The sequence below is a fragment of the Mastigoproctus giganteus genome, chromosome 1 (genome assembly GCF_048544385.1).
Source record: "Mastigoproctus giganteus isolate SK-2022 chromosome 1, ASM4854438v1, whole genome shotgun sequence".
NCBI classification, from domain to species: Eukaryota; Metazoa; Arthropoda; class Arachnida; order Uropygi; family Thelyphonidae; genus Mastigoproctus; species Mastigoproctus giganteus.
Genome location: NC_143575.1, coordinates 14792639 through 14813287, shown reverse-complemented (window position 1 = coordinate 14813287; position 20649 = coordinate 14792639). Strand labels below are relative to the sequence as shown.

Sequence of the window (20649 nt, the reverse complement as noted above, 5' to 3'; positions counted from 1 at the left end):
GAAAGGTTGAACAGATGGGCTGAGAGGTGGCAAATGAAGTTTAACATTGACAAATGTAAAGTACTACATATGGGAAACAGTAACCCCAGAGCAACGTATCAACTCTGCGGTACTACACTGACAGTGTTGGAGAATGAAAAGGACCTGGGGGTAATTGTGCAGGCAGATATGAAGTTCTCTGAGCAGTGCAGACGAGTTGCAAGAGTAGCTCATGGTGTCTTGTCAATGATATACAGGAATTTTTCTAGCAGGGATAAGGAGGTGATTATTCCCTTGTATAAGGCAATGGTTAGGCCACATCTTGAGTACTGTATACAGGTCTGGAGGCCTCATTTCAAGAAGGATGTAGAACTGCTGGAAAGGGTACAGAGAAGGGTAACCAGATTAGTGAATGGAACAAAGGGTTGCTCTTACGAAGAAAGGCTTAAGTTTTGCAAATTACAGAGTCTGGAGACTAGGCACCGGCGAGGTGATCTGATAGGTGTATAAGGCTTTGAATGGTTTGAGCATGCTCAATGCCAATGGGATTCTTCATCTTGCTCAGAATAATCACCTCAGAGGGCATAAATTCAAATTGAGGAAGGACGGATGTCGGATAGATGTGCGGAAATTTGCCTTTGGCCAGTGGGTGGTTGGTTGGTGGAACCGACTTCCATCACTTGTTGTAGAAGTTGATAGCCTAAACAAATTTAAAGCTCAACTGGACAGGTATTTCGAACGAACAGAGGGGTGAAATGGGAGTGGGGTTTTTTTTTTTTTTTTTTTGGCTGATGCTGAATAAGCTTGCTTTCTTGCATCATATTCCTCTACTAATGCTAATGCTAAATGTTTATTTTGAAGGATGATTTCTTCTGTAAGTTGTCTCAGCTGCTTGAATTTTATGCTGAGGGCAGGCAAAGTATTGGCATGCTACCATTCAAAATTAATATTAGCATCAGATTCTTTAAAGGCTAATGGAAGAAGACTATGAGATGGTCAAAGAAAACAGTTACCATAACTTTTTCTGCAAAAATCTGAATGAACATGTTTCTCCCCCCCATCTCTCTCTAGAAAACAGACTGATTGCACTGCATACTAGAAAGGACAGACTTCAGTTTAAAGTGATGGTACCAAAGCTCATCTACTGCCACATTCTTATTCAAAAAATTTTAGCTATTTTTGTGATAGCATAAGAAGATTTCAGTTGGTAATCCCATTCACAAGTTCCTATGCTTGTTCAGTAACCTTAGAATCCACTGAGCTGCAATTTTATGGTAATCAATTAACCAAGATCGTTAACAATAGGGTGGACAATTCTTGTGCTCATTAGCATTAGTAGAGGCATATGATGCAAGGAAGCAAGCTTATGCAGCATCAGCCAAAAAAAAAAAAAAAAAAAAACTTTCACCCCTCCATTCGTTCCAAGTACCTGTCCAGCTCAGTGTTAAATTTATTTAAGTTATCATCTTAAGAAGTCTGTTCCACCAACCAACCACCCACTGGCTAAAGGCAAACTTCCACACATCTATCCTACATCTGTCTTTTCTCAATTTGAATTTATGCCCTCTCAAATGATTATTCTGAGCAAGAGGAAGAATTCCATCAACATTGAGCATGCTCAAACCATTCAAGGCATTCATGTTAAGCAGTTGCAAAAATTCTTGTTCTAAACAGATACCTGCTGCTATCCAAGGTGAGGAAACAGAAGGCTGTGATTGAGTCTGCATGGACCAGCATCCCTGTGGATTTCACTTCTTTAAACCCTTACAACAGCCTCAATTACTTGAGGCTGTTGTAAGGGTTTAAAGAAGCGCTATTCACTATTAGGACAGTACACTTAATAACCAGCCACTTAATATTACTTAATAACATAAACATAAGTAATGAAACTAACCATTAGCCTAACTTGAACAAAATCTGCTCTGCTCATATCCTTAGTCTAGGAATTAGTTTCTTTTTCAAAACAGCATCCTTAACTATAGCAGTTTAATAATTTATAAAAATATGCTACAGGCCATTTTCCAAGAGCATTTATGGTACTTTGATCAAAGCATTTTTCATCATAAATATATTTCACGACAGATATAAACTAGTCATTTTTCACGATATATATAAACCAGTCTGTAATCAAGTCGCAATGTCACAATGGAGGTTAGGCAAGTCAAGACAGATTACAAGAAGTCTCTTGCAAAGAATGTCAAGAAAAGTGGCATAGACTTCTTTACTTATTAACAGTAGAAGGAATGTGGTTGAATCACATTGATCCACTTGATGCTGATGATCCTGCTCAGGTTGCTTATACGCTGAACAGACATTTTGCATCTACATTCACACATGAGGAATTCTTTAGGGAAAGAATTCCTCATGTGTGAATGTACTGCTACTGGGATCTTGACTCTTCAGAACCCTTGAATTAGGTCTCATATCAAAAAAGCTGTTACAGATTATCAAATCAAAACTGTTACCTTGTTTATAGATTAAGTGCTCTTAAATAAATCTTTTTAAATGAACTGAGCTCAAACTTTTACTAATAATCTACTTACTATGCTACGATCTTTTCCAGGTGTGCCACTACTATAAGTGGTGGCCAGAGTTGAAGAGCACTCTTCAAGATACCAAGGTTTAGTACCTGCTTGTGTTGCACTGCTAATGGAGAGTGTATATATGGAATTGGTATATCCATCACAGTTGCAATTATCATTATAGCGCCCTCCATTTCCAGAGGCCCAAACAAAAATTGATCCCTTGCCATTTCGACCCTTAAAAAAAAAAAAAAAAAATATATATATATATATATATATACACACACACATATATACATACACACTATAAGAATGTATTAGCAATTAATTTAAATGTTACACCTGTTATAAACAAAGAAAAAATAAAGAGAAATTTATACAATTTCTGATTTCGATACACATTGTAAAAATAAAAAAACGGCTAATTCCTTGTGAAATTCTTAGTCTATTTCATAGACTATTATGTAGCCAACCAAAAACAAATTGAACTAATAAACTCAACAGCGGACTTTTCGAACTGGTATCTTAATGTCTAGACTTCCTGAATAGATATGAAACAGATGATCTTTCCCATTCAAACTGAGAGCTAAGCCTACAATAACTGGTATCCTTGAGTATATTAAATTACCCAATAATTTAAGGTATTCCTTCAACAGCATGGTGTGTAGGTAAACTGTGTTGTTTGAAGATAATAAAGCACTCACACCTATGTTGTAGAATTGTTTCATAATGGAGCCAAACATGTCATTGTACTTTCTTATCACTTGAGTGACAGCTGTCTTCGCAATATCTCCATCACAATAGGTCACTTCAGTCTAAGTTCTAGTGTTCAAAAATTAAAAAAAAAAAAAACTGATTTCTACATTAAATTTGATTAAATAATAAAAAATACATAATACAGATAAATTTAAACTTAAAAATTTATTACATATACTTGCAATAAATAATACAAGTACATATAAATACAATGCATTTAACAGAAACTTTTTTTAAATTTATATTTAAAAAAAAAAAAAACCTCAGACAAATACTTAAGTTAAAGTAGTTAAATATCTTTGCAAAGAAAGGTTGTACAATTAATGAGTTTTTTTTATTTTTTGAAGTGATGAAGATCTTGATCTTCATCACTTTAAAAATCCTTGAAGATCAAGGACTGCTGTTTAAAAAAAAAGTTTAGAATAGGAATAGTTCTAGAGAAAACAGTTGCGACCAATTGATTTCTTAAGGTACAAAGTGGATATTTTTTAAAAACACTTTAAAAAAGCTTTTAATAAACCTAAAATTGAAAAGTTTTTTAAACCTTCAAGGCTAGCAAAAACACCAATTAGCACATGACTTCTATTACTACCACATTAATGCACAAATGCCTAATAAAAAAAAAAACTATTCTGTACTACTTTCATTTCAAGGGACCTGGAAATAAATTTTTTTCCAGAATACAGGAATTTAAATTTCTAGATTCTGGTAAAAAATATGTCCAGGTACCACTATTATTTAGTTTTATTTTTAATGCAAAGTCTTGTTTACAGCTTTGCCTATGTATAATTTCATTGGTCAAAGTTCCTTTTCAGTTATTAATCTACATAGCTATATTTCTAATCTCTCTATATATATTCAAGTCATTGCTTCCATATCCCTTTACACTTCTGCAGGCCGCTTACTTTTATCCATATTTTCAAATCTCTATTTTAAACTAGTATTAGGCTAAAATATTATGTCTCTAGAAATTTAAGTTATTATTTACAGTTTTAATTATGTCTTGATTGTGTCAACTGTAAATTTCACAAGCCATTTTCTAAAATATCCATCCCCCTTTTAATTCTAGTTATTTTACATCTTCCTTTAATTTGGTAACTAAAAATATTTATTCTCATTTTCATGTATGCTTTTTACCCATTTGCTTTTGGTTTACATCAGCATTGAATAGACGTATGTTGCTATTTTGCTTGCAATTCTGGGCATTGGTACCTGATGAGAGGCCAGTTTTGTAAGTTGTGTGGCAACATTTTATCAATTTTCATGTAATTATGTATTTTTATTATGTATATTTTTTTAGTTATCTATCTTCACTTTCTGTTTCTCTCAATTTCTTTAACTTTCTAACTTTTTTTTTTCCCTGTTCTTTTATTCCTTTTCCCTTCCCCGTATACTTTATTGTCCTTGCTCTGCTTCGTTTAGAATTTTCTGCCTTGGATTGCACTAGACTACTTCCCAATTTTTCTACTTTATTTATGTTCTATTTAACACACACACACACACACACACACACACACACACACACACACACACACACACACACAGTGGATTCTGATTAATTGGGACAAGATCGCTTTTGCCCATTTAAGCAGCTGCCCCAACTAAGCAAAATTTTAATGAGCTGAAAATCACATTCTAATGGAGGCAAAAAGGTATGAATAAAATAAAAGAAATGCATCCTGTATTTAAGTTATATTGGTACAAACATTTATTTAAAAATAACTGAAGTTAAAAGCAAACAATTTGTACGTATGTACATACATAATGGTGTCTGTGTCAAGAAAAGGTTACACATTACTTAAGCGTTCTTACTTTGAAAAAATATTATCAAGTTTACCCTGCCGTGTTCTCTTTATGGACTGCAACTGAAAAAAGTCGGTGTGGGTATCTAATGCTGATAAACAACTACCTTCATTGCCTTCCTGCACGAAATAGAATCTCAATTCAGTGATATATTTCCTGGCATCCTGGTTAGTCACTCGCTTAGGTATATCATCGTCTTCTGATGTCCGAGTGTTTTGCCACAATTTGTTCAATAATCGTTTCCTCATAATCTCCATTTTCATCGTGACATTGAAGATTATCATCAAGCCTTAAAAATTCTTCACAATTTTGGATGTGTTGCAGTTCCAAAGCCATTTCATTTTCTGTACAGCTCATGTCTGAATCACAATTAGTCGTGAAACCACATTTAGCAAAACAATTCCTAACTGTTTTACTGCTTATTCCTCACCATCTATCAATGATAAATTGTACAGCTTTTAACATTGAAACCTATGCACTAATTTCTATTGATTTTGAAGATGTCAGCAGATTTTCCTCAATTGCTTCAAGGATGTGATTAACCAGCTTTCTGCAATAATAGGTCTTCAAATTTCTTATAATTCCTACATCCATAGGCTGTATCAGTGATGTGGTGTTAGGTGGTAAAAATTCCAGTTCAATATTTTTTAAACCATCTACATTAGGGTGTGCCATGCAGTTGTCCAATATCAGCAGAATTTTTCTGGATTTCCGTTGCAGTTCCACATCCCAGTTCATTAGCCATTGTATAAAAATATATGTGGTCATCCACACCTTCTTATTGGCATAATACAAAACTGGCAAACTGCCTATTGTAAGCCCGTTGAAACAATGAGGTTTGGCACTTTTACCAATAACCAAAAGTTTGAGTTTATCGTTTCCTGACATGTTTGAGTAGCACAACACTGTTACACAAACACGATCCATTGCTTTCTTTGAACTGGATAGTGTTGTGTTGATAGCTTGGGGAACCATCTGGCATAGCACGATAATACAGGCCTATTTCATCGTTGTTGTAAATGTCATCCCCACTAAATTTTTTAAGCAACTCTCACAGTTTTTCAGATTTCCATTGCTCAGTGCTCTTGGCATCAGCACTGTCCTTCTCGCCGTGTGCTTTTTTGCAACTAATGTCATGTCTACATTTCCACTGAGACAACAAACCATCCATTGCTTTGAAATTTATGTGACCTAGCTTTTTGGCCAACTCTTCTGACTTGGTTTTTGGCATAGGGCACCTTACACACACACACACCTTGTTTAGATACAGTGGAAAACCATTGATTCAAAGCATCCTCCATGTCTGGATCTTTGCCTTTCCTCTTTCGCTTATGAGACGTTTTCTTTAAACCCATACACAATGTCCACTGCTCTCTAAGTTTTTCTTGTTGCTGTAGCAGTCGTGAAATTGTAGATTTTGGCACCTTAATTATCTCCACTAGCTGACGATGACTGATGTTAGGAGGTTGACTTTTTATCTTGTCAAGAATAGAGATTTTTTCTGAAAGTGACATATCTTTATGTGGCATCTTGACAGGGGTCTTAAATGTACTGAGAAAAAAAGAAGGAAAAAAATCAGTGCACCATTTGGTACAGATTTTAATCTTTGTTAACCCACAAAACGTATACATATGTATCTAGTGTGATTGCAGTATACAATCATAAACAATTGTATACTGCAATCAAAATTTCTATCAGAATCCAATTACTACAACACAAAACAAATGCAACACAACCATCCTATAGCACGACTTCGCAATAACTGACTCAGCTGCTGCCCGCATGATCTTTATATTATGAGTGTGCACGCCATCTACATACAGTTTGTTGTTCAATCACAACCTTCACTGTCCCAATTAAGCAGCGATTCAGCCCAAATAAGTGGAACAAATTCAGGCTAAATACTTGTTTTGTTTCTGTACTTCAAATTTTGTCCCAAATAAAAGGCCATTTCAATTAACCAGAATCCACTGTGTGGGGACACACACACATACAGTGAATAGTTTGAATAGTTGTAGCCTTCTATTTCTCTTCATAAACCAGTGTTACAATTAACCGGAATCCACTGTGGGGTTTTTTAAATAAATTCAAATTTTTAAATAAATACAATTACACAAAATGTTTCAGGCTGTTTAGAATTTGTTATAAGCCCATGAGGAATCAATATCATATATGTAAACTGTGTATTCCCATGATTAGTTTACCTGTTCTGTGGAATGAAAAATGCAAGCTTCTAAGATGGAAAACAATACAAGTGGAGCAGTGAAGAGTAGCAGTATTTTCCACTTTCACAGCTGCAAGACTACTACAAAAAATCTTCAGAAATCAATTTTTTAAATATTTAACAGACAAGCATAATACTGTACCAATGGTGTGTAGTAAAATAGTAAAATAAACAAGTGTAGGAATAACACATTTTATTAGAAATTATACCTACACTAGTAACTCCATCAACAAAAGCTTGCTTGGCTAGTGTTCCTGGTCCATCTACTGTTTTTCCATCATCTTCTGGACCCCATGAGGCACTGTATATATCAATGTGATCTGGATTAAGGCTTAATGCTCTTGCTTCTACTTCATCAGTAACAGTTCCATCAAGCATACGTACTCCTGAAAATGTAAATTTTTTTATTATTCTATGTGGTAAAGCTTCTAACTCAATCAATGCAGTGAAGTATTTTTACTCATCATTCTGCTGTGTTATTAAACTATGCTTTTCAATGATTAAATTGTAAATGTACAGCTGCCAACCTCTGACTTTCAAAAAGCTAAAGATTATGTATTTGCAGGAAAGAGGAAAACAGGTTTTTTGGCCAAAACAGCCCAAAAAAAGTCCAGTTTTTTTGCAAATGCAAGTGATCCTCCCAAAAAATAGGAGGAAAATAGCAGATTTTCCTGAAAAAGCAAGAGGTTTTCTTCAAATCCACTTAGCACTCTGTTTACCAGTTTGTTGTTGTTTGTTATTTGGTTTTTAGGAGCATTAGCAACTAAGGCCATATTGCTCGGGGATATGTGGTGGTCATTCCTTGACCTTTCCGCATCCTCCGTATTTGGTGCTGTTCCAGTACGATATGCATTTAAACATTAGTATATCTATCTAACAGTTTTCTGTCATTGGATTTTTCTGTTTAGATTATCCAAAAGATATCAACTGATTAAGATTGATTCAAGAAATTGTATAGGATTTTGCATCTTTTTTCAGAGAGGTTGAATGAAAGTTTTATTGATAACAATGGCACTGCTGTTCAGCCTTGGCAGTTAGATTTGTGAATTTTTTTTTTCCACCTGGTCAAATCTTCTGACACAGCATTGCTAAGAGGAATTATTAGAATGACTTCAGATAATTTTGTATCTCATACTTATGCACTTGTCAGTTCCCCAACCAAGGACCACTGTGCATCTAGTCTTTCTACTTTCATGATATGAGTTTTGTAGGTTCTCACACTGTAATTGACAGAACTGATAGGCAAAGTATCTATTTCATTACCTTTGGTAATACTGCAAAGTACTGGAAACTCCTCCCCTGCCCCATTTTGGTTCAAAAACATGTTCTCCAAATAGCATTATTGGATAATGAATCGGTTCTCCAAATACAATGATATTTAAGCTAAAGGCAAATAATATTTAATTTAATTCTTCTGATAATCCAGCTGGGCAACTTGCTATCCATGAATTGTGTTTGGAGCCATCAGACTTTTGAATGATATAAGGAAACATGCTTTGGTCTTAGGAATTCATGATAGTTTGGCAACCAGCTAACTTTACAAGAAAACTAAATAACCACCACAATGACAAGTGCTTACCATCAAAGCAACATTTCAAAACTAAAAGATTAATGTTTTCAAGGCCTGGAATGCATAAGGATGTGACTAGCGCGCGCACGCACGCACGCACGCACGCACGCACACACACGCGCACACACACACACACACACAGTCTCAGCATTTTCATGCCATTACTCGGTTGCGTTTCAAAACGCTGCCTTGATATTAAGTACAGGTGAACCTCGATATGCTGTTAATTCGTGCAATGAGTGTACCATATATCTTGAAACTGCATATGAGTATAATAAGAAACTGTAAGAGAAATAGAGTGGGCCAGTACATCAGAGAGTCTTATAATGGGGAATTTTAATTTCCCAGATATTGACTGGAATTTGTGGGTTGGTCACTCACACACTAACAAGGCTTTTGTGGATTTATTGGATGATTGTTTTCTACATTAGCATGTTCGGGAGGCAACTAGAGCGAGTAATACTCTTGATTTAATTATCAGTAGTGATTCTTCATGCATTAAGAATCTGCAGATAAAGGAACCACTAGGTGGCAGTGATCACAGTGCGCTGAAGTGGGATTTACTCAAAGAGGTAACTACCATCAGGGGTAAAGGGAAGGGTTATTGCTTTCGTAAAGGCGACTACGATGGTCTGAGACAATATTTAAATTCTATACAGTGGGACCAACTGAAGATGTTACCAACAGCAAATTCAAAATGGGAAGCATTCAAAGAACTTATCTTGGAAGCTACTAGGAAACATTGTTCAAGGTTTAGGCCTAAATGGATGTCAGATGAACTAATGAGACATATGACAGAGAACAAAAATGCATGGGATACATATAAATTAACACGTGACACAGAAGCCTATGATAGATACAATTTGATCTGTAACCAAGTTACAAAGGAGGTTAGGCAGGCGAAGGCATATTACGAGAAATCTTCGGCAAGGGATGCAAAGAAAAACAGCAAGGAGTTCTTTACTTATCTAAATTCTAGAAGAAAGGGAATGAATCAGATTGGTCCACTTGATATCGATGGTTCAACTGTTCATGATCCTGCACAGGTAGCTAACAAACTAAATCAATATTTTGCATCTACATTCACATATGAGTTATTCAGGAAGGGGAATGCCATAGATGAAGTAAACATTGGCAATGAGCTAGATGATATTGTAATAATTGAGAGTAAAGTGGAGGAGAAATTGTTGAAGATAAATACAAGAAAGGCACCTCGGGTGGATGGGATCTATCCAGTTATATTAAAGGAGGCAGCAAATGAAGTAAGCAACCCGTTAGCCATAATTATGACAGCTTCCTTGGACTCAGGGGAGGTACCCACAGACTGGAGATGTGCAAATGTGACCCCAATTCACAAAGGAGGTTCAAAGGCCGACAAGTAATTATAGACCTGTGAGTTTAACTTCTGTTCCAGGAAAATTAATGGAGGATTGGTTAAAGAAGCACTGCATGATCATCTAGACAAAACTTCAGTTATAGCTCGGACACAGCATGGTTTTGTTAAGGGGAAGCCTTGTCTGACCAATTTGATTGGATACTATGATGCAGAACTGGATTCAGGGAATAACTTTGATATTATATACTTGAATCTTAGAAAGGCTTTTGATACTGTTGCACATGGAAGACTGCTGCACAAATTGGAGCAGTGTGGCATTGGAGGCAAATTGCTGCTATGGATAAAGGGGTGGTTGAGGGGGAGAAGACAGAATGGTAATCAATGGACACTGCTCATCGTGGACTAATGTTATTAGTGGAGTCCCTCAGGGTTCAGTGTTGGGTCCATTATTGTTTTCTGTATTTATAAATGATATTGATGATGGTATATCAAGCTTAATGTTCAAGTTTGCAGACGATACAAAGGTTGGCAGGGTTGTCAAGGACACTACTGACACTATGCTGCTACAACAGGATCTGAGAGGTGGCAAACGAAGTTTAACATTGACAAATGTAAAGTACTACATATGGGAAACAGCAACCCCAGAGCAAATATCAACTCTGTGGTACTACACTGACAGTGGTAGAGAATGAAAAGGACCTGAGGGTAATTGTGCAGGCAGATATGAAGTTCTCTGAGCAGTGCAGATGGGCTGCAAGAGTAGCTCATGGTGTATTGTCAATGATATATAGGAATTTTTCTAGCATGGATAAGGAGGTGATTATTCCCTTGTATAAGGCAATGGTCAGGCCACACCTTGAGTACTGCATACAGGTCTGGAGGCCTCAATTCAAGAAGGATGTAGAGCTGCTGGAATGAGTACAGAGAAGGGCAACAAGATTAGTGAATGGAACAAAGGGTTGCTCTTACAAAGAAAGACTTAAGTTTTGCAAATTACAGTGTCTGGAGACTAGGCACCGGCGAGGTGATCTGATAGAGGTGTATAAAGCCTTGAATGGTTTGAGCATGCTCAATGCCAATGGGATTCTTCCTTTTGCTCAGAATAATCACCTGAGAGGGCATAAATTCAAATTGAGGAAAGACAGATGTAGGATAGATGTGCAGAAATTTGCCTTTAGCCAGTGGGTAGTTGGCTGGTGGAACAGACTTCCATTCCTTGTTGTGGAAGTTGATAGCCTATGTAAATTTAAGGCTCAGCTGGACAGGTATTTCGAACGAACGTAGGGGTGAAATGGGGGTGGTTTTTTTTTTGGCTGACATTAGGGGAAATCAACATCTTCAAAGGCAAGATACTTTCCAATGACACTAATTTCTTCAATAACAGTATCACCTCTATTTTTGAAGCCACAAATGTCATTTGCAGTAAGGCAGAAGATATTTCCACACAGCCCTCATTGTACTAGCTGTAACTTCTCGCCATGACTCAAATATTTTCAATAGCTTGCCTATTTTCAATAGCTTGCCTAATGTTAAAATTCTTCCAAAATTCAGTCAACATAATTGCACCTTCTTCCGTTGTAGCTTGCACAAAAGTTCTTCTTAGATAATACGTCTTGAAAGTTGAAATTATGCCCTGGTCCATTGGCTGTAGCAAAAATGTAGCACTCTGAGGTAAAAATACTACTTTTACATTTTCACACAGGTCATTCGGTGCAGTAGGATGGCAGGGGACATTGTCAAGAACTAAGAGGGCTTTAAATGTAAGATTATTTTGTTTGCAATAGTTTGACTGCTGGACAAAAATAACTCTAAAACCAGTCTTCAAACAAAGCTTATGTGACCCATGACTTTTTATTTGCCCACCAAATTACAGGAAATGCTTTGTTGCAACCACTTAAGGCCCTCAGATTTAGCGAATGATAAATAAGCATAGGTTTCAATTTGAAACCACCTTCATAGTTTTCTCCCAACCAAAAAGTTAAGCAGTCCTTGGAGACTTTGTAACCAGGTTGTGATTATTCTTTTTTAGCTAAGAAAGTTCTAGACAGCATTTTCTTCCAATAAAGGCCAGTAACATTTCATCGACGTTAAAAATTTGACAGTCATCAATTATTTTTTTAAAATATGCAGGAAATTTGGCGGCTGCATCTTTATTGGCACTCGCAGCTTCCGCTGTTAACTTGACATTATACATTCCAGTTAGAGCTTTAAACTTTTCAAAGCACTCTCTGCCACAGTTTACGGGCATCTCTTTTTTTTTTTTTTTTTTTTTTTTGTTGTTAAAAGTTTGTTTCATAATTGGCTGCATTAATCGAAAGTTTAGGGAGCATATATAGAGGAATGGTATGTTTGTGACCATATTAACTGAAACTGGAATTGATCAAAAGCACATAAAAGCTTACCTGTACTAGTATTGTGGTGGTTATTTCATTTACTTATAACCATTTTGAGAAAGTTAATTACCATTTGCACATAGTATAAGTGTCTTTCTTCACTTCAATATCATTTGTAAGGGGATGAATCAGATTGGTCCACTTGATATTGATGGGTCAAGTGTTGATGATCCTGCTCAGGTAGCTAACAAACTAAATGAATATTTTGCATTGACATTCACACATGAGGAGTTATTCAGCAAGGGGAATACCAGAGGTGTATTCAACTCTAGCAGTAAGCTACAGAATCTTGAAATAACTGGGAGTAAAGTGGAGGAGAAACTGTTGAAGATAAACACAAGAAAGGCACCCGGGGTGGATGGGATCTATCCAGTTATATTAAAGGAGGCAGCAAAGGAAGTAAGCAAACCCTTAGCCATAATTATGAGAGCTTCCTTGGACTCAGGGGAGGTACCCATAGACTGGAAATGTGCAAATGTGACCCCAATTCACAAAGGAGGATCAAAGGCTGACACAAGTAATTATAGACCTGTGAGCTTAACTTCTGTTCCAGGAAAATTAATGGAGGCACTGGTTAAAGAAGCACTGCAGGATCATTTAGACAAGACTTCAGTTATAGCTCAGACACAGCATGGTTTTGTTAAGGGGAAGTCTTGCCTGACCAACTTGATTGGATACTATGATGCAGTCACAAAAGAACTGGATGCAGGGAATAACTTTGATATTATATACTTGAATCTTAGAAAGGCTTTCGATACTGTTGCACATGGAAGACTGCTACACAAATTGGAGCAGTGTGACATTGGAGGCAAATTGCTGCTATGGATAAAGGGGTGGTTGAGGGGGAGAAGACAGAGAGTGGTAATCAATGGACACTGCTCATCGTGGACTGATGCTATTAGTGGAGTCCCTCAGGGCTCAGTGTTGGGTCCATTATTGTTTTCTGTATTTATAAATGATATTGATGATGGTATATCGGGCTTAATGTCCAAGTTTGCAGACGATACAAAGGTTGGCAGGGTTGTCAAGGACACTACTGACACTATGCTGCTGCAACAGGATCTGGAAAGGTTGAGCAGATGGGCTGAGAGGTGGCAAATGAAGTTTAACATTGACAAATGTAAAGTACTACACATGGGAAACAGCAACCCCAGTGCAACGTATCAACTCTGTGGTACTACACTGACAGTGATAGAGAATGAAAGGGACTTGGGGGTGGTTGTGCAGGCAGATATGAAGTTCTCTGAGCAGTGCAGACGGGCTGCAAGAGTAGCTCATGGAGTATTGTCAATGATATACAGGAATTTTTCCAGCAGGGATAAGGAGGTGATTATTCCATTGTATAAGGCGATGGTCAGGCCACACCTAGAGTACTGTATACAGGTCTGGAGGCCTCATTTCAAGAAGGATGTAGAGCTGCTGGAACGAGTACAGAGAAGGGCAACAAGATTAGTGAATGGAACAAAGGGGTGCTCTTACGAAGAAAGGCTTAAGTTTTGCAAATTACAGTGTTTGGAGACTAGGCACCAGCGAGGTGATCTGATAGAGGTGTATAAAGCCTTGAATGGTTTAAGCATGCTCAATGCTGATGGGATTCTTCCTCTAGCTCAGAAAAATCACCTGAGAGGGCATAAATTCAAATTGAGGAAAGACAGATGTAGGATAGATGTGCGGAAATTTGCCTTTAGCCAGCGGGTGGTTGGTTGGTGGAACAGACTTCCATCCCTTGTGGTGGAGGTTGATAGCCTAAATAAGTTTAAGGCTCAGCTGGACAGGTATTTTGAACGAACAGAGGGGTGAAGTGGAAGTGGGTTTTTTTTTTTTTTTTTTTTTTTTGGCTGATGCTGCATAAGCTTGCTTTCTTGCATCAAATGCCTCTACTAATGCTAATGCTAAAAAAAAAATTCGCTTAAGATTGCCATTTGTTTTCCCCAATTCAAATAATTATAATTAAGAACTGTAATTATCAAATCAAATGTATAATTAATATTAAGGCATACCAACAAGACAACACCCTTCAAAATTTAAATAACATCACACATTCAATACTCTTATTACAACAGGCTATGATGAAAATTTACAGGCCAAGTCTCATCCCCAGTTAGAGTTGGAGCTCCCAAACCAAAGAATATGGCTATTTTCAGGAGAGACATGAAAGTCAAGTAGCACATGAGAACTGATTGTTCAAGGTAAAATTTCACATTAGAGCCATACAGGTTCTAAGGTGAAATTACTGCACTATAACAACATGGAAAATTTGTTATAAGGGCAAGAGATTGTCTCCTGTATTTTCACGAAAAAGATTAGCAACTCATTGATAATTATCAATATATCACGAATCTAGACAGACCTGAAAAATTTATTATAATTATGATAAATTCCTAGGCTTATATTTCATAAAACACAACTGACATAACACATTTACCCAACACTATATAACCTTCAGATTACCATGTTTGCAAGCCACATTAATCGCTTTGTATTTGCCCTTAAATATATTGCATAAAAGAAAAGCAAGTGGTCTATAGGATGATAGTTCAAAATGCAAACAAAAGTCATTACATTACCAACGAGGTGGGGTTTCACTGAAGTGAATGCTTGACACCACTGACATTGATTCGTCAACCATGTATAGTATATTTTGGAACAGAAAAGAATTTTATTTTTACTACAATAAATACTTTTATAAGTATTTATTGCACAATACAGTATTACCTTTCCTCTTGATGCAATATATTCTGCTTACATTTAATTATATATATATTTTTTTCATATAACCTTAATATGACCATCCAAAATCTGGGAAGGATCAATTCTTGAGTCAACACTGCAGTTAGCCAATCTCAAGTATAGGGTGCATGGCAAGGTGTCCAACCCCCAGCCCACTTCTTCACATTGTGTGGACTGCAGCCACATAGGCAGCCTTCAAATATTATGTGTACCCCTTGTTTAAAACTAGTATGTCACAAAATGTAGTTTCACATTAACTTTTGAAAATATCCAACTTTAATAATACTCAATTTTTCTATATTGCTCTCTCATGCTTTAAGTATCTTCTCAGAATTCAGCAATATTATTATAACCACATAATAACAGTGCAATAGTTCTTTCAAAAAAAATAAAAATGCATAATTAGTGGTAAGGAACTGGTCTTGTGGCCTGCATCTCATGTGTAACAACCAATACAGCCTGCAGAATTTGTTTTGGCTGCTAGCAAAAAAAAAAAAAAAAAAAAGTTTGATGCCCCTGGTGTAGGGTTGTCCCACAAGTTATTCTGGGTTTTTCAGCCCACATACCATTCAAATCAGCCCATGAACACACACTTCTACAGAATAATACATTTGAAATAATAAACTTAACTTCAAAGCACATGCTCAGGGGCCTATTAATACAAATTTTTTTCATATTTTTTGGCATCAGAATGTGAATGAGTTAAACAGATAAGGCTTATATCGAATTGTGGCCAATTTGTTTCAAAATGATGGATAAAATTAAACCCCCCATCAAAGCCTTAGGCACCCCAATGGTGGGAGCAGTTAGATGTGATAAATTTGATTTCAACTAAACTGTAAATAAAAATGTTATTAAGTAGATAAAACAATGACCATTGTTCGGCAAAACTAAAAGAAATGCGACTTAAGTGATTAAGAATATCCCTTGCACTGACAACTAGTCTTGGTGCTTCCTTTATACCCTTTCAAGCAAGTTGATATCCTTCCTGAAATTAAGCCTCCAGACTTGATTAAAAAATTTGATGGGATATAGTATTCAAGACATGGTGATTTGTACGGTAATTAATACATACCTCTATTTATTTTTACTGGAAAAATTCCCCATGCACTATTGGAGCAGCCTTACTACATAATTGAGAAAACTTCATGTCAAAATGTATTATAACCCCTGTTGAAATGGATTACTAAACAAAAAAAAAAGTTAGATAATATGCACACACTGTTTTACATTTCATGTGCGTTAATGTTTTTTTTAAATTAATATTTGGTGACTACTTTGATTTTAATGATATAGATACATTATGAAAGTTAATGAAAATCCTGATATATGTTTAAAAAAAATAAGCGATGATATAAAAAAATAATCAATTTCTAAATATAAAATTTCATGAAAATCCATTCATTGGAAGTTAAACTGTTAAATGTGGATGCCAGATGTACAAACATACTGACAGTAACAGTTACTTACTCATTCTTGAATGCCTGAAAAAACTAAATTCCTACAGTTTGTAATAATAACCAGCAAAAACACACACACACACACACACACACACACACACACACACACACACACACACACACACACACTTAAGAATAATGATTAAAATAAAAAAATAAAAATGCCAGCAGCATGGCAAGACAGAAGAGTGAAAATTTTGAAATTATACGTAACGATCAAACCAACAGGGAGGAAAGAGAATAAAATTATTGCAGCAGAAACTCTCGAAGATAATTTAGAAAGTCTAAATACAAAGATAATAAAATATAATCAATTAAATTTTGAATAGCCAATTAAATGAAATTTAACGGCGCCCCTCTGATACGCCGTTAAATTTCATTTAACGGCACACCAGGTCCAAATTTATGTGAAATATCACGAGCAGAGATGTGAACAACTACAATAAAATAAAATAAAACAAAAACAGAAATAGACTGACCATTATGCCCCATCTCAACAGAGGACCACAAGGCCAATAATGGTCAGGGAATCACCACATTTTATTGTAGTTTACATCTCTGCTTGTGATATTTCACATAAATTTGGACCTGGTGCCCGTCAGAGGGGGCGCCGTTAAATTTCATTTAATTGGCTATTCAAAATTTAATTGATTATATTTTATTATCTTTGTATTTAGACTTTCTGAATTATCTTCGAGAGTTTCTGCTGCAATAATTTTATTCTCTTTTCTCTGTTGGTTTGATTGTTACGTATAATTTCACAATTTTCGCTCTTCTGTCTTGCCATGCTGCTGGCATTCTTATTTTTTTTTTTTTTTTTTTAATCATTATTCTTAAGTTTATATCTCAAGTGTCGTGTAGAGGAAAATGCTCTTTGCTGCCTCTGATGTATGCTTTACCCCTTTTTTAATTTAAGATTCAGTTTTCAATTATTTCAAACATTATTCAAATATAAGTATATATATATATATATATATTTTACTGATATTACGTATAAAAAATTAATACAAATGCCAGTAGTATAGCAAAACTGTAGATCAAAAATTTAATATAAACCTAACAATTAATCATAATAGGGAGGGAAGAGAAGGGGTAACAAGGCAGAAACTGTAGCCAAAAGCCTCCAAATAATTTAGAATATAATTTAAACCCAATTCAAATAAATCCATTTTAAAATTTAAAATAAATTGTATAACAATTTAGCGGCACCCCCCTAGTAAGGTGCCAGTTCCAAGAAACTGTGAAATATCGCCAAAAGAGCCTAATCAAACTAATAAAACAAAATAAAAATAAACTGACCATTATGCCCCATATCAACAGAGGACCACGAGGCCAATAATGGTCATGGAATTGCTGCATTTCAGTCACTAGACAAATCATCGCATAGGTGAACCGATCGAAGGACCTACCACCCCTCCCTCCACCGATCGAGTCAAAAATGCAGAGGATTTGCATAGCGGTGGTCCTTATGCAGTGAAAAATAAACAATAGAAAAGACTAGCACTCCAGAGGAAAGTCACACCACCGACATACTGAAAGCTTAACCGGCTATAACCAGCTTATATAGAGACAGAAATAGAAAATATGTTTATATATTTATAGATGGCAGTACAAAAATTATTTGGAGGCTTTCGGCTACAGTTTGTCTTGTTACCCTTCTCTTCCCTCCCTCTTACGATTAATTGTTAGGTTTATGTTAAATTTTCGCTCTACAGTTTTGCTATACTGGCATTTGTATTAATTTTTTATATGTAATTTTAGTAATATACAGTAAACCCCCGCTATTCGCGGGGGTTACATTACTGAGAAATGCCGCAAATACTGAGCTATGGCTCCCATAGCAATAAAGGGGTTCCGTTCCAAAGTATGAAATATATAAGAAAAACTAGTCTAAAATTTTGTCTATGTATGTATTATATGTACATAGACAGTACATAGTGAAATGCAAGCATATGGGCATTATAGCCTTAGTTGCTAATGCGCCAATAAGACCCAACAGCAAGCATATGGCATTGAAATGAAAATAAGAAACAATTTAATATTAAATGTAATATTTATTAGAAATTTCAAACAAATCTTTCAAACCAGCGCCTTTGCTATCACCAGTTTCGCTAAAGTGTTGATAAAGGAGTTTTGCCTTTTCACGAATGATGAGTGAACTTAACGGAATTTTATTTTGAGTTCGGTCTTCTATCCACAGATTTAAAGCTTTTTCCATTTTTTCTAATTTAACATCACGAGTTACAGAGCAAATTTTTGAAGCAATTAACGCGTTTTCATGGACACTACGGCGAATTTTTTCTTCCGATTTCTTGATTGACCGTACCGTTGACTCATTGATTTTATAATGTTTTGCCACTGAGGAGACACTTTTGCCATAAGAAATTTTATCTAAAAACTCAAAATTTTATTCGCTAATGTCATCACCTTCTTTGATCTTTTCACATTTCCCTTGTTATTCATAGCCATATTTTTGTATGGGTTAGAAAGAACTTGTCCACAATAGAGTCACTTTTTTCTATTAACACACTAGAAAAAGTCTGTTTTACACTGCAAAATGGTAGATTTATCACTTTTGTAAGCTTATCAATTTATAAATTGATAAATTTATTCAATTTATAAGCATATAAATTAAAAGCAAACGACGAAACCTTCCATGACAAGCACATAACACATACTGAACAAGGATTACCAAGAAACATCCACGCTTGCGATTTTGACCAGGAAAGATAGTTTTAGCAATGCCCATGTTTTTTTATGGCGGAAAATGTTCACGGCACTTTAAAGTTCACATTTTTTTAGGTTTCATTTTATATTAAATCAGCGACCGCGAATACAGATACCATGAATAGCGGGGGTTTACCGTATTGGGTATCATATGAAGGATCTATATTTTACTGCCTCTAATGACTACTTCATATTTATTTTCTTATTTATCTATTTTATTTTTAATGTCATTACTCATACATATATATAGCCACTCCCTGACTTACATAATACTCTACTTACGAAAATTTGACTTTATGTAAGTTTTTGCCGGCTGGTGCAAACTTAAAAAAAATCGTGGAAACGTATTTTGCATCCCGTAGGAATAAATGAAGGTATCGTGAAAATATAATGTGAACACAACTTTTTTTTTTTTTTTGGTATACACTTTCATTGTTATTATATGTTCCATTTTAAGAATAAATTTTGAATGCCTTTGTGTTATTTTTCTAAAACATTTCTGGAGGTCACTACCATAAAACAATTTGCACTTTCCGGTTTATTGAGCTTTTCTGTTAGCACAATCTATTATAAATGGGTAGTAAACTCAATCTTATTGCATTTGTGATAATACCGATAACTGGAAGTCTATGGGTTTTTACATTATGGTATTATGTTGAATGAGTTCCCCTTCAGTGAAACTTCAATCATATAAAAAACATAAATTTTCAGAATCTTCTCTTCATTCCTATTTACTTATTACACTGGTGAAGGGAAAGGGACCAACGCAAAGTGCAAGTGCTGGCAGAGCTAGGATATGAAACAAAATTGATTTAGAAATGAAGATGATTAAGAAGTATGAAGTAGGACAAAGTTTGTCATCTATTGCACGGAATTAGGTCTCGCTGCTTCAACAGTGAATACTATTGAATACTATGCGCATATAAAAGAACATGTTAAAGGATCAATGCATTTAAGATCAACAGTGATCACAAAACAGCATTCAGGTTCTATACCGAAGATGGAAAAGTTATTAATAATATGGATTGAAAATCAGATTCAGAAGTGAGTGCCCCGAGTTCAATGGCCATTCAAGCAAAAGCAAGAAGTATTTATGAAGATATTAAAGATAAGTACGGTGAATCCCAAGCCAAGTTCGTGGCAAGCAAC

At 35.6% G+C, this 20649-nt stretch overlaps 1 protein-coding gene across 1 annotated transcript in view; it reads right to left on the bottom strand.

Annotated features, from left to right (window-relative positions):
* Positions 1–20649, bottom strand: part of Fur2 (furin-like protease 2) — a 319466-nt gene that overhangs the window by 154328 nt on the left and 144489 nt on the right. Inside the window, exons 7-8 of the mRNA XM_090382727.1 lie at positions 7498–7670; positions 2523–2738 (exon numbers count right to left, since the gene is read on the bottom strand). Coding sequence (XP_090238853.1) covers positions 2523–2738; positions 7498–7670 — 389 coding nt within the window. The remainder of the gene's footprint in view (positions 1–2522; positions 2739–7497; positions 7671–20649) is intronic.